Source organism: Xenopus laevis, chromosome 3S, assembly GCF_017654675.1.
Source record: "Xenopus laevis strain J_2021 chromosome 3S, Xenopus_laevis_v10.1, whole genome shotgun sequence".
Taxonomy (NCBI): Eukaryota; Metazoa; Chordata; class Amphibia; order Anura; family Pipidae; genus Xenopus; species Xenopus laevis.
Window position 1 is genome coordinate 387,718 of NC_054376.1, and position 13,347 is coordinate 401,064.

General features: G+C 50.9%; 1 protein-coding gene across 18 annotated transcripts in view; it reads left to right on the plus strand.

Moving 5' to 3' along the window:
* LOC108712509 (pleckstrin homology domain-containing family A member 5) overlaps positions 1 to 13,347 on the plus strand; it is a 65,782-nt gene that overhangs the window by 44,738 nt on the left and 7,697 nt on the right. For 4 of the 18 annotated variants that reach the window (XM_041587817.1, XM_041587819.1, XM_041587823.1 and 1 more), the window contains exons 6-15: positions 129 to 233; positions 1,611 to 1,683; positions 3,143 to 3,243; positions 3,955 to 4,070; positions 7,354 to 7,785; positions 7,866 to 8,337; positions 8,911 to 8,994; positions 9,608 to 9,724; positions 10,481 to 10,534; positions 12,307 to 12,387. In XM_041587817.1, coding sequence (XP_041443751.1) covers positions 129 to 233; positions 1,611 to 1,683; positions 3,143 to 3,243; positions 3,955 to 4,070; positions 7,354 to 7,785; positions 7,866 to 8,337; positions 8,911 to 8,994; positions 9,608 to 9,724; positions 10,481 to 10,534; positions 12,307 to 12,387 — 1,635 coding nt within the window. The other 14 variants (XM_041587827.1, XM_041587829.1, XM_041587818.1 and 11 more) reach the window with 13 other exon arrangements.

Sequence of the window (13,347 nt, forward strand, 5' to 3'; positions counted from 1 at the left end):
CAACTCTGCCCAGCCTGTACAGCTATGATGACTGAGGAGTCACTACTAGTAAGGAGGGTTGGTGGCCTGGGCTGACCCTGGCCATAGTATATATGTATTGCTTATTGTCTATTTTATTTCTCTTTTAGTCATCCAGATCTTCAGGCAAAATCCACAATTTTGGCAAAAGGTCAAATTCTATAAAACGGAATCCAAATGCTCCGGTGGCGATGCGCGGCTGGCTCTACAAGAAGGTATTGGGCAACTTTGCTGCCATGTTGCCATAGGGTCTGGCCTTCAGCTCTTCATATAGAAACTGCTGTTTTTGTAGAATAAATAGTGAGAATTCTGCCAGCACTTTTATGTGCGTCACACTTTGTAAAGGACTAAAGGCATGTGCCAACCTTCACACACACAAATGTAAAAATCATTAAAAGCTTTAGATTGCAGAAAAAGCTGTTGTTTGCAGCTCGCCCCCAGATCAGAAGTGACTGTAAAATATCTGTAATTGCAGAAGGAAAGATGGGAAACAGCAGGTTATGCAATAGAAACAGTGGGAAGCCATATTGTACCTGCTAGAGAAGCAGAGGTGGTAATAGGCTCACGGGAAATGATGGGTTCAGTGCAGCAACCTGAAGAAAACCTTAGAGAAAGATATAGAAACTCTGCCAGCAATTCACTAACTAATACTCCTCCAGCTGTTTCTGCTACAGGGCCACTGAGGCACTCATAGTCTTACAAGGAAATAATAGTCCTACAGGAACCATACATTCCCAGTTACAGGGCCACTGAGGCTCTCATAGTCTTACAAGGAAATAATAGTCCTACAGGAACCATACATTCCCAGTTACAGGGCCACAGAGGCTCTCATAGTCTCATAAGGAACTAATTGTCCTGCAGGAACCATATATTCACTCTTACAGGGCCACTGAGGCACCAATAGTCCTACAGGAACCACAGATTCCATATTATAGGGCCAAAGAGGGACTCGCAGTCCTTTAGGAACCATAGATTTCCAGTTACAGGGCCAAAGAGGGATCCATTGTCCTACAGGAACCATAGATTTCCAGTTACAGGTTAAAAGAGGAACCATAGATTCCCAGTTACAGTGCCACCAAGGAACTAATAGTCCTACAGGAACCATAGATTCCCAGGAAGGAATAGATTCCCAAGGAACTAATAGTCCTACAGGAACCATAGATTCCCAGGAAGGAATAGATTCCCAAGGAACTAATAGTCCTACAGGAACCATAGAGAGGGCATTATGTTGCAGTATGGCAGCTATGGCAGGAGATAGGGAGCCTGTGAGACGATGATGATACTGTGCCCTTGTGCCGGAGGCTATTGGAGCAGGCAGTGAGTCTTACAGCTGGCAGTCAGCAAGTTAATAAAGTATAATTCTGCTCCCTGTCACACTGGGAATGTGGGTAGAGTGAGCGTTGGTGAGTCAGATCTCTCCCAGGCGTTAATGTGATTGTGAGATATTCTTGTAAGTGTGAAACACAAGTGTTAGAGAGGCAGCAAGCGATACAGCAACTCCCTGCTACTTCTACAAATGGCCCAGTGGTTGGCAAGTTCCTCTGTGCCCATGGGCTCATATATGACATTGTCAGTGGATCTGTACATTACAGGCTAATTCAGGCATGAAGCTGTGGAAGAAGCGCTGGTTTGTGCTGTCGGACCTGTGTCTGTTCTATTACAGAGGTGAGTGTTGCTTTGGTTTCTCTAGCTTTGAAGGGGGGGGGGGGTTATTGCTTGAACCCCAAATGCTCAGAGGTTTCAGCACTTCTGCCCCTTTGGCCTTTCTAGTTAAAATGCCCCAGTTGTGACTGCACAGCTGAACGTCTTGTGGTTGAAGCAAGAGCCTGAAGCCCTGTGATTGGCTGATTCCTAATGACAGCTTCTGCTTTTGGCTCATTCACATTATAATTTCCTTCAGGCACCAGTGCTGTAAATAGAACTGCCGGGACCCCCCTTCAATTACTGCATGGTGGTACTTGCCAAATGAAAGGGACTGCGCTGTGTGTGGTTTGGCCTGTGCTCCCCTCTCCCTCTCATTTGGCTTAGAACCCCATGTGATGTACGGCCATTAGTGCTGCGTGTGCTACTGCCTCATCCATGTGTGCAGTCAGTGTAGCCCACAGTGCAGTCCCCCCACAGTGCAGTCCGTGTACCCCACTGTGCAGTCCGTGTACCCCACTGTGCAGTCCGTGTACCCCACTGTGCAGTCCGTGTAGCCCACTGTGCAGTCCGTGTAGCCCACTGTGTAGCCCACAGTGCAGTCCGTGTAGCCCACAGTGCGGTCCGTGTAGCCCACAGTGCGGTCCGTGTAGCCCACTGTGCGGTCCGTGTAGCCCACTGTGCGGTCCGTGTAGCCCACTGTGCGGTCCGTGTAGCCCACTGTGCGGTCCGTGTAGCCCACTGTGCGGTCCGTGTAGCCCACTGTGCGGTCCGTGTAGCCCACTGTGCGGTCCGTGTAGCCCACTGTGCGGTCCGTGTAGCCCACTGTGCGGTCCGTGTAGCCCACTGTGCGGTCCGTGTAGCCCACTGTGCGGTCCGTGTAGCCCACTGTGCGGTCCGTGTAGCCCACTGTGCGGTCCGTGTAGCCCACTGTGCGGTCCGTGTAGCCCACTGTGCGGTCCGTGTAGCCCACTGTGCGGTCCGTGTAGCCCACTGTGCGGTCCGTGTAGCCCACTGTGCGGTCCGTGTAGCCCACTGTGCGGTCCGTGTAGCCCACTGTGCGGTCCGTGTAGCCCACTGTGCGGTCCGTGTAGCCCACTGTGCGGTCCGTGTAGCCCACTGTGCGGTCCGTGTAGCCCACTGTGCGGTCCGTGTAGCCCACTGTGCGGTCCGTGTAGCCCACTGTGCGGTCCGTGTAGCCCACTGTGCGGTCCGTGTAGCCCACTGTGCGGTCCGTGTAGCCCACTGTGCGGTCCGTGTAGCCCACTGTGCGGTCCGTGTAGCCCACTGTGCGGTCCGTGTAGCCCACTGTGCGGTCCGTGTAGCCCACTGTGCGGTCCGTGTAGCCCACTGTGCTGTCCGTGTAGCCCACAGTGCAGTCCGTGTACCCCATAGAGTGTGGGATTGGCCTGGATATTATTGAGCCATAAATGTGTATTGGGGGGGCCGCTGCTTCTCTCACCCACTTTTCCTGCTTTGGCAGATGAGAAGGAAGAAGGGGTACTGGGGAGCATTCTCCTCCCGAGCTTTCAGATACGCATGTTAACTCCCGACGATCACATTAACCGCTCGTTCGCCTTCAAGGTGAGTCAATGGGGACAGTCCGTATTATGGGGGGGGGAAACATGCAGTTTGTAAGTCGGGTCAGTTAGGCTTGGGGTACATATCCTGCATAAATAGGGCCGATCCTGTAGCCCCCCATACTAACTGTAGCCCGGCTACTGGGGGCCAATGAAACATTATCAGCTGCCACGTAGGCATCGCATCATCCAGTGCCCCCCCCCATCCATCTGCTTTAGTTTTCCTCTATTAAATGGCTGCTGTTGGGGGGTTGTTTAATGACTTATTATTACATTTCCTAATAATCTCTCAAATCTCTCCCCCATCCTCATTGCCTTGTTCCATTATGTGCTGAGAGCTTCATCCAGATTAACCTGCTCCTCTGCAAATATACAAGGTGAGTGCCCCCCGGACCCTCCAGTGTTAACCCCACACCCACTACACTGTATCTCAGTCATCCTCATTGGCTGCTATTTCCCTGGGGGGCACTTATAGGCACTTTGTTCTGGGGAATGTGTATGTGGGACGCCTGTAACCTGCTCGGATTTCTGTTTGATCATCATTTGCCCCCTTAGTATAAAATAGACACATACATGGGCATGTGATTAGAGTGTGGGGGGCACATACATGTGATTAGAGTGTGACTGTTCCGTTCTCTCTTGTTTATGTGATGTTTTTTCTCTTTTACAGACACATGTTAGTTTGTTACAATGATGAAATGTCATTTCCAATCAGGCAGCCCACTCCAACATGAGGACCTATTATTTCTGCACAGACTCTGCCAAAGAAATGGAGCTGTGGATGAGAGCCATGACTGATGCATCACTTGTGCACTCAAAGCCTGCAAACAGGTACACTGCCCCCCAGGTGCCAGTTCTGTAAGGGTGCTACATGCTCCATAGCAACACTGTGCCCCCCAGGTGCCATCTCTGTAAGGGTGCTACATGCTCCATAGCAACACTGTGCCCCCCCCAGGTGCCAGCTCTGTAAGGGTGCTACATGCTCCATAGCAACACTGTGCCCCCCCCAGGTGCCAGCTCTGTAAGGGTGCTGCATGCTCCATAGCAACACTGTGCCCCCCCCCAGGTGCCAGCTCTGTAAGGGTGCTGCATGCTCCATAGCAACACTGTGCCCCCCCAGGTGCCAGTTCTGTAAGGGTGCTGCATGCTCCATAGCAACACTGTGCCCCCCCAGATGCCAGCTCTGTAAGGGTGCTACATGCTCCATAGCAACACTGTGCCCCCCCCAGGTGCCAGCTCTGTAAGGGTGCTACATGCTCCATAGCAACACTGTGCCCCCCCCAGGTGCCAGCTCTGTAAGGGTGCTACATGCTCCATAGCAACACTGTGCCCCCCCCAGGTGCCAGCTCTGTAAGGGTGCTACATGCTCCATAGCAACACTGTGCCCCCCCCAGGTGCCAGCTCTGTAAGGGTGCTACATGCTCCATAGCAACACTGTGCCCCCCCAGGTGCCAGCTCTGTAAGGGTGCTACATGCTCCATAGCAACACTGTGCCCCCCAGGTGCCAGCTCTGTAAGGGTGCTACATGCTCCATAGCAACACTGTGCCCCCCAGGTGCCAGCTCTGTAAGGGTGCTACATGCTCCATAGCAACACTGTGCCCCCCCCAGGTGCCAGCTCTGTAAGGGTGCTACTTGCTCCATAGCAACACTGTGCCCCCCCAGGTGCCAGCTCTGTAAGGGTGCTACATGCTCCATAGCAACACTGTGCCCCCCAGGTGCCATCTCTGTAAGGGTGCTACATGCTCCATAGCAACACTGTGCCCCCCAAGTGCCAGCTCTGTAAGGGTGCTACATGCTCCATAGCAACACTGTGCCCCCCCCCAGCTGCCAGCTCTGTAAGGGTGCTACATGCTCCATAGCAACACTGTGCCCCCCCCAGGTGCCAGCTCTGTAACGGTGCTACATGCTCCATAGCAACACTGTGCCCCCCCCAGGTGCCAGCTCTGTAAGGGTGCTACATGCTCCATAGCAACACTGTGCCCCCCAGGTGCCATCTCTGTAAGGGTGCTACATGCTCCATAGCAACACTGTGCCCCCCAAGTGCCAGCTCTGTAAGGGTGCTACATGCTCCATAGCAACACTGTGCCCCCCCCCCAGGTGCCAGCTCTGTAAGGGTGCTACATGCTCCATAGCAACACTGTGCCCCCCCCCCAGGTGCCAGCTCTGTAAGGGTGCTACATGCTCCATAGCAACATTGTGCCCCCCCCCCAGGTGCCAGCTCTGTAAGGGTGCTACATGCTCCATAGCAACACTGTGCCCCCCCAGGTGCCAGCTCTGTAAGGGTGCTACATGCTCCATAGCAACACTGTGCCCCCCCCCAGGTGCCAGCTCTGTAAGGGTGCTACATGCTCCATAGCAACACTGTGCCCCCCCCAGGTGCCAGCTCTGTAAGGGTGCTACATGCTCCATAGCAACACTGTGCCCCCCCCAGGTGCCAGCTGTGTAAGGGTGCTACATGCTCCATAGCAACACTGTGCCCCCCAGGTGCCAGCTCTGTAAGGGTGCTACATGCTCCATAGCAACACTGTGCCCCCCCAGGTGCCAGCTCTGTAAGGGTGCTACATGCTCCATAGCAACACTGTGCCCCCCCAGGTGCCAGCTCTGTAAGGGTGCTACATGCTCCATAGCAACACTGTGCCCCCCCAGGTGCCAGCTCTGTAAGGGTGCTACATGCTCCATAGCAACACTGTGCCCCCCAGGTGCCAGCTCTGTAAGGGTGCTACATGCTCCATAGCAACACTGTGCCCCCCAAGTGCCAGCTCTGTAAGGGTGCTACATGCTCCATAGCAACACTGTGCCCCCCCAGCTGCCAGCTCTGTAAGGGTGCTACATGCTCCATAGCAACACTGTGCCCCCCCCAGGTGCCAGCTCTGTAAGGGTGCTACATGCTCCATAGCAACACTGTGCCCCCCCCAGGTGCCAGCTCTGTAAGGGTGCTACATGCTCCATAGCAACACTGTGCCGCCCCAGGTGCCAGCTCTGTAAGGGTGCTCCATAGCAACACTGTGCCCCCCAGGTGCCATCTCTGTAAGGGTGCTACATGCTCCATAGCAACACTGTGCCCCCCAAGTGCCAGCTCTGTAAGGGTGCTACATGCTCCATAGCAACACTGTGGCCCCCCCAGGTGCCAGCTCTGTAAGGGTGCTACATGCTCCATAGCAACACTGTGCCCCCCCCAGGTGCCAGCTCTGTAAGGGTGCTACATGCTCCATAGCAACACTGTGCCCCCCAAGTGCCAGCTCTGTAAGGGTGCTACATGCTCCATAGCAACACTGTGCCCCCCCCCAGGTGCCAGCTCTGTAAGGGTGCTACATGCTCCATAGCAACACTGTGCCTCCCCCCTCGTTTGCTATGGGATTCCTCTGTTATTCTTGCACCTCCCCAGTTTGTTCAGCAGAAAGCGCCTTTAGGAAATATTTTGGGATGTTTGTGGTGCCCCTCAAGCTAAAGGCAAAGTCGCGGTTTCATAGCAGAAACCTAAATGTTCCATAGCAGACGCCCGACTCTCTCACCACATTTGTACAGTCAGCACATGAGACTCTCCAACACCACAACTATGTGTCTCACTGCCTCGGGTATGGCTCCTGGGGGCTCCCACCAACTCCCCACATTGGCTTTAATAAGCAAGTAAAGATCCGGAGCTGCACTCACAGCCATTTGCTCAGTGTATAAATAGAGCCCTGCCCAATGGAGACGACTCTTGTTGTCCTAAGGTTCCCTAACTGCTGCTTCACTTCTCTGCCAGCGCCTGTGCCAGGAGGTTTGATTGGCCAGTCAAGGCTTCTGTACTGAGGGGCAGTTTGATTGGCCAGGCAAGGCCTCTGTACTGAAGGGCGGTTTGATTGGCCAGGCAAGGCTTCCGTACTGAAGGGCGGTTTGATTGGTCAGTCAATGCTTCTTTACTGTAGGGTGGTTTGATATGTGTATGAATCTGTGGGCAGATATTATTCTCCACGGCCTTATTTATCTGCCTGTTTCTGTTCATGTGCAGGAGCTGCCATACTGTGAACTGCCAGCACACCTAGATCACTCATATCCAGCATATGGATTGGCCATAGTTCTGAGACTTCTGGGATTACATGGGGTAACTATGTTTGTTCCTTTCTTGTGCAGGGTGGAACCGATCAAGTGTGAGAAAGTTGCCCCCCCAGAACTGAACCATGTTGCAAATCACAGGCTGCTGATCAGGCCGGAAGCCAACAATAACCAGAGAAACACAGAGCTGAGCAGACTTGTGGGGAAGAAGTCCCTGGAGGCAGAGAAATACGGGTTCCAGCAGGGTGAGAAGCCCTTAACCAAAATAACCAGTGGGAGGCCCGGCATGTCGGACTATGAGACCCTGCACACAGTCCAGTACCGCTCAGCACACATTAATGGACCTGACATCCAAGGCCATTTCTCTGAGCCGGACTCTGCTGACCCGCACAGAACTGTCACAGCCAACACGGAACCCGAGCGGATCATGCAGAGAACTAATTCCCTATTGCAGTTGGGACAGTGGATCCGAGCGCAGAGAGATAAGGAGTTTGAGGGCGAGTCGAGAGGGTGAGTGTTGCCTTTAATCCGTGATGTGCTTTATCTGGTGCGGGGGTCAGCAGTAACAGGAGGGCACTTTTGTTTCCCTGCAGTGTAATGTCCTATCAGACGTTGCCCAGAAATATGCCCAGCCACCACATGCAGACACTGCCACGTTACCCAGAAGGCTACCAGACTCTCCCGCGGCAACCTAAAGCCCGGCCAGAGAGCCTGTGCAGCACCACCGGATACGAGCAGAGCTTGGGGCCCATGAATGTGACTGGTGAGGAGAAGAGGAGATCCATTCGGGATGATACCATGTGGCAGTTGTACGAGTGGCAGCAGAGGCAGTTCTACAACAAACAGACCACTATACGCCGACACGGATCCCTCACCAGCCCCAAAACCATGATCCACATATCCGACCAGACGTTACAGTCCATTCCCATGTCTCCTTCCCACGGCTCCATCTCTGGGTACCACACGTATTCACCCCATCGCTCCTACAGGTCAGATATCTCCTCCCCCGTGCAGATTGGGGACATTACTATTGACAGGAGGCACAAGGCTTTCTCTAATAAGGTAACAGTCTTAACTCCCCCTCTGGGGTTATTTACCTCTCTTCTCCTGGGCTAGTTTGCCTTTCACTTTCAAGAAACATGGCTGCCAGTATGCCTTTCACTTAGAAACAAACATGACTTCCAGTTTGCCTATCCCTTAGAAATAAACATGACTTCCAGTTTTCCTTTCCCTTAGAAAAAATATGGCTTCCAGTTTTCCTTTCCCTTAGAAAAAATATGGCTTCCAGTTTGCCTTTCCCGTAAAAAGAAACATGGCTTCCAGTTTGCTTTTCCCTTAGAAAGAAACATGGCTTCCAGTTTGCCTTTCCCTTAGAAAGAAACATGGCTTCCACTTTTCCTTTCCCTTAGAAAGAAATATGGCTTCCAGTTTTCCTTTCCCGTAAAAAGAAACATGGCTTCCAGTTTTCCTTTACCATAGAAAGAAATATGGCTTCCAGTTTGCCTTTCCCTTAGAAAGAAACATGGCTGCCAGTTTGCCTTTGCCTATCGGAGGCGCTGATAGAGACGAATGGTCTGCAGGGAAGCTCCTCTTTCGTAACACTCCCTCCTAACAGCCGATCTTGTGTTTCCATAGCATGCCTTTGTGCCCGACAGAAGGTCAATGCCCGCAGGAGTGAACCTACAGCCCGTTACCCCACAGGGTTTCCAAGGCAAGACTGTGAGTGACGCTTCTATTTCTAATATTCAGCTTTCTGATTTGCTGTTTATCTAATAGCCCCGGAGTGTTCTCCCCTCATAGGGTTAATAATGGCGAGAGGCTGTACTCAAGGCACCCACTCTGTAAATCAAGTGCTGCTCCCATAATAACCTGTGGGTACAGAGTTCAGTGGCTCATGTACCTGCTGCTCCCCCCAAGAGCTGAAGAGTGAAAGAGACACCTCCAAATAAGCTCGTGGAAGTTCCAAAGAGACAGCCATAGACACACATGCAATGCAGCTCTGTGCTTTTGGGGGAGCAGCTCGCGGGGTCTGAGGAAACTAGCGGTATAAAATGGAAACCCTATGCAAATAATGGCTTTCTTGCTGCCGCTGTCAAACAAGCAAATGAAGGGTCCCAGTTTCCCTGCCTTTAGCTCCCCCCAGTGGCACCAGCAATATGCAATATATATATATATATACACACACACACACACACACACAGTCCCAGTGCTGTAGGTACAGTGGGTACCTGGGTATGTGGGGTGCACAGTGGGCTCACTAGTATTACACGTGGCAGTTGGGGAGGGTCTTTGCTGGGGGGTCCCATTGACTGTGGGTGTCGTTTGGGTGCAGCCGGAGGAACTGACCCTGATGCTGATCAAGCTGAGGAGACAGCAGGCAGAGCTGGGCAGTATTCGGGAATATACACTGGCACAGCTCATGCGACTCAAATCCTTCTGCAGTCCCAAGGTCAGAAATGAATAATAGAAACATATTGTGCCTTGTGACCCCATAAATCCCTCCCATGGGTTGGGCCATCTTCCTGAGTTCCCATTGGTCGCTATGAACCCTTTGTCACTGAATGGCGCCCGCTGGTCCCTTTTATCGCTTGTATCTCTAGGGGCAGCGGAATGTTACCTCCTGGGGTAGATCCTCCTGTAGAGTATCAGTCAATAAAGAGGGAATGTCTGTTATTGTTACAAGTACAACCTAAGAACTGTAAGCTCTTGGGGCTACACCCTTGCTTTCATTGGCTTCCAGTTTATTAGAGAAGAACCAATAGGCGCCAGTAAATTCATTGTGAGCCCCCGCATTGCTCTTTGTTTCTAGTGCAGATAAAATATTGGGGTGAGTTCCCCTTTAATCCCGTTATCTCAGTTCAGTCCAGTGTCCCTCAAAGGGTTCATAGTTGTACGAGACCCCCGTTCCCTCCATCACTCTCATGCGGGTGTTTCCGTCTGTACCACGTGATGTCATACTGACCCTGCGCTCGTGGGATGAATGATGGGAATAAGCCCCCCTAGTGGGGTGCATGGAATTATCCAGGATGGATGACGAGATGTCGCTGCCATTACTGTTTATTTTCAGTTTGGTCCTCATTAAAAATCATGTAACTTGTATTTGCACTGCTGGTTCTCCATCCTCACAATTGTACCAGCCAATGAATTGAGCCACTCTCTCTCTCTTATGGATTCTCTGTGCTCTGTTCCCTAATGCTGCCGCTAGAATGAAATCCTGTCCCACCATCTCCAGCGGAACCTCATCTATGTGGACCACCAGGTGGGCTCTGCCTGTGATTGGCTTGTTTTAGAAGGGGCGGGCTTTGGGCTGAGTGTGCGACACTGGGAGTGTGTTTGCAAGGGACTCAGTTACATATGTTATATATATATATATATATATATATATATATATATATATATAATATATATATAATATATATCTATCTATCTATCTATCTATCTATCTATCTATCTATATATATCCCAGAAATATACTCACAGCTTTATTGGCCCTACTGTGTGTGTGATGGGGCCCTATAGAGTGTGAGCTCCACTGGGGCAGGGGCTGATGGGAATGATGTACAACGCTGCAGAATATGTTGTTGTTATATAAATAAAGGAGAGTCAGTGCAGTGGCCCTTTCATAGTGTGAGGCTGGGGCCAGCCCAATACTAGCGTTCCATTTACCCCGAATGCCCAGTTACTATGGCAACAGGACCCAGAAGCCATTGACAGCTATATACAGGCTGTCAGTACACCCCTTTGTCACAGTGTTCCCAGCTCACATATGTCCAATCCTGCGAGTACATATGGACACACTGTGAGCTCGAAACAACCTGTGCCTAATTCTCATTTGTTCAGCATAAACCCCAATGGATCTGGTTGTCTTAAAATCTCATCCATTGGTATTGTATTAGAGTTAAGGTGGCCATACACGGAGAGATCAAACGAACGGACATCGCCCATCGAGCGGATCTCTCTCCTATATGCTCACCTTGAGGTGGGCAATGTCGGGCTGATCCGATCGTGGGCTCTAGGGCCCAACGATCGGATCCTAATGAATGTAAGCGGGTGGTCGCATCAACAAACAGATGCAGTCGCGATCCGACGGGATTTTTAGTCCCATTCGTTCGAGATCTGCCCGACTTTCGGCCTGATCTCGATCGGGGAAGCCCGTGGGGGGCCCCATACACGGGCCAATAAGCTGCTGACTCGGTCTGTCGGCAGCTTTTATTGGCCTGTGTATGGCCACCTTTACTCAGCCTGCTGCGCTTCTTAGTCTTTATCTGCCGAGGCTCATGGGAGATTTATCAGTGCAGGGCCATAAATATATATTACTGGAGCTTAAAGGGGATGTTCACCTTCCAAACACTTTTTTTTAGTTCAATTGTTTTCAGATTGTTCACCAAAAATTAAGATTTTTTTTTTAATTACTTTCCATTTTTTATTTTGTTACCATTTTTTCAAAATGTAAGTTTAATGTTCCTCATTGTAGTGTTTGAGTCTGGCAGGTCAATAAACTCTAAACTGTTACAATTTTACAACAATTAGTTGATCCATTTCTCAGCAGTATCTGTGGAGTATCCGTAACTATTGTATCAATTCTAACAGTTGCCTATAATGAAACTCAGAGATCCTGCTCAGCAGGGACAAACATAAGAAATGGATCAACCAAATGGATCAATTTAGAACAGTTTACAGGGTCGACGACCCCCCTCCCAGAGCTTCTTAAAATACAATTGACACTTCAATATTAGAAAAACAAATAGAAAGTAATTGGAAAAAGTCTTTATTTCTGGTGGTCTATCTGAAATTAACTGAACTGAAAAACTGTTGGAAGTTGAACTTCCCCATTTAAAGCAACAGGAGTTTCCATACGGTGTGGGGCCCCAGACAGAAAGTAATGTTGTGTTTGTTCTGTGATACCCCCGTCATCACATGTAACTGCCACAGGGGCAATATCTGCTTCTCTTTATTATCTTTATTCCACCTACTGACTCAGTGACAGACTAGTTGTGTCCTACTGACTGTGCTCCTCCCTGTCTGCACCAGATGAAAGAGAATGAGCCTTTAATCACTATGGTTCACACCATGATTGAGAACTCAGCGCTTAGACCTCAGCTGTTCCAGCAAGTAAGCTCCTGGGCCCAGACCCTTTCCCTAATCACGTGCCAATGCCTGGCTGCTGGCTTATGTTTGTCCCCTCATACACATTCATCCCCACGTATGTGGCTGTCCACTTGTGAGCATGGCTTCTCGCTGTGACATGACCATTCCCCCATAGTGTTGTGGAGTGGCCTATGGATAGCAGCACCCTGACGGATAGAGCCAGTGCCATGTCTCCCTTGCTGTCAGACCCCACAAAGCCGAGCCGTCTCTCCCAATAGCAATGAGTCTCTTACGTCAGGAGACAGCCAATTAGCAGTGTTCTCCCTGCTGCACAATGTACTGCTTTCTGTACAGCCACGCCCAGCCCTCCCATATTATGTGCTCACTAGCCAATCAGGATACAGATTTAATGTCAGCTGATGTGCAATGTGTGACAACTGGGGGCGCTGCTGCTACAATTATTGTCTGGCAATTTGCTGCCATTGGTATCTGCGTCATGTTACTAGGGTTGCCACCTTTTCTGGAACAATAATACCGGCCCTTCTATATAATTATCTTTTTTTCCTTATTAATAACATTGGGATCAACCATCATTATTACCGGCCAGACCAGTAAAATACCGGCCAGGTGGCAACTCTACATGTTACCCGGGGGGGTATTTATTGTCTGCGGCCTCTTGGCAAGGGGGTATTTGTCATAAGCAGACATAAAGCAAATATCCTATTGCCCTCTGTCCACCCAACGGGTGCTTTGCATTACATCTCACTATGCCCCTCCCCTGGCAACACCCCCATGTCTTTCTACCTGCATTCAGGTCATGCTTTATTGCTTTACTGGTCATTTGCATGAGCCCCTCCCCCTGTGCATCCTTGTGCCCCCTATACATCGAGACTGGATGGAGGCCCCTCCACAGTGAGTCCATTGCCTCCTTATTGGAAGGGGGGTAGTGGGAAACTCGCTGACCCTGCTCTGTGTTATGGTACC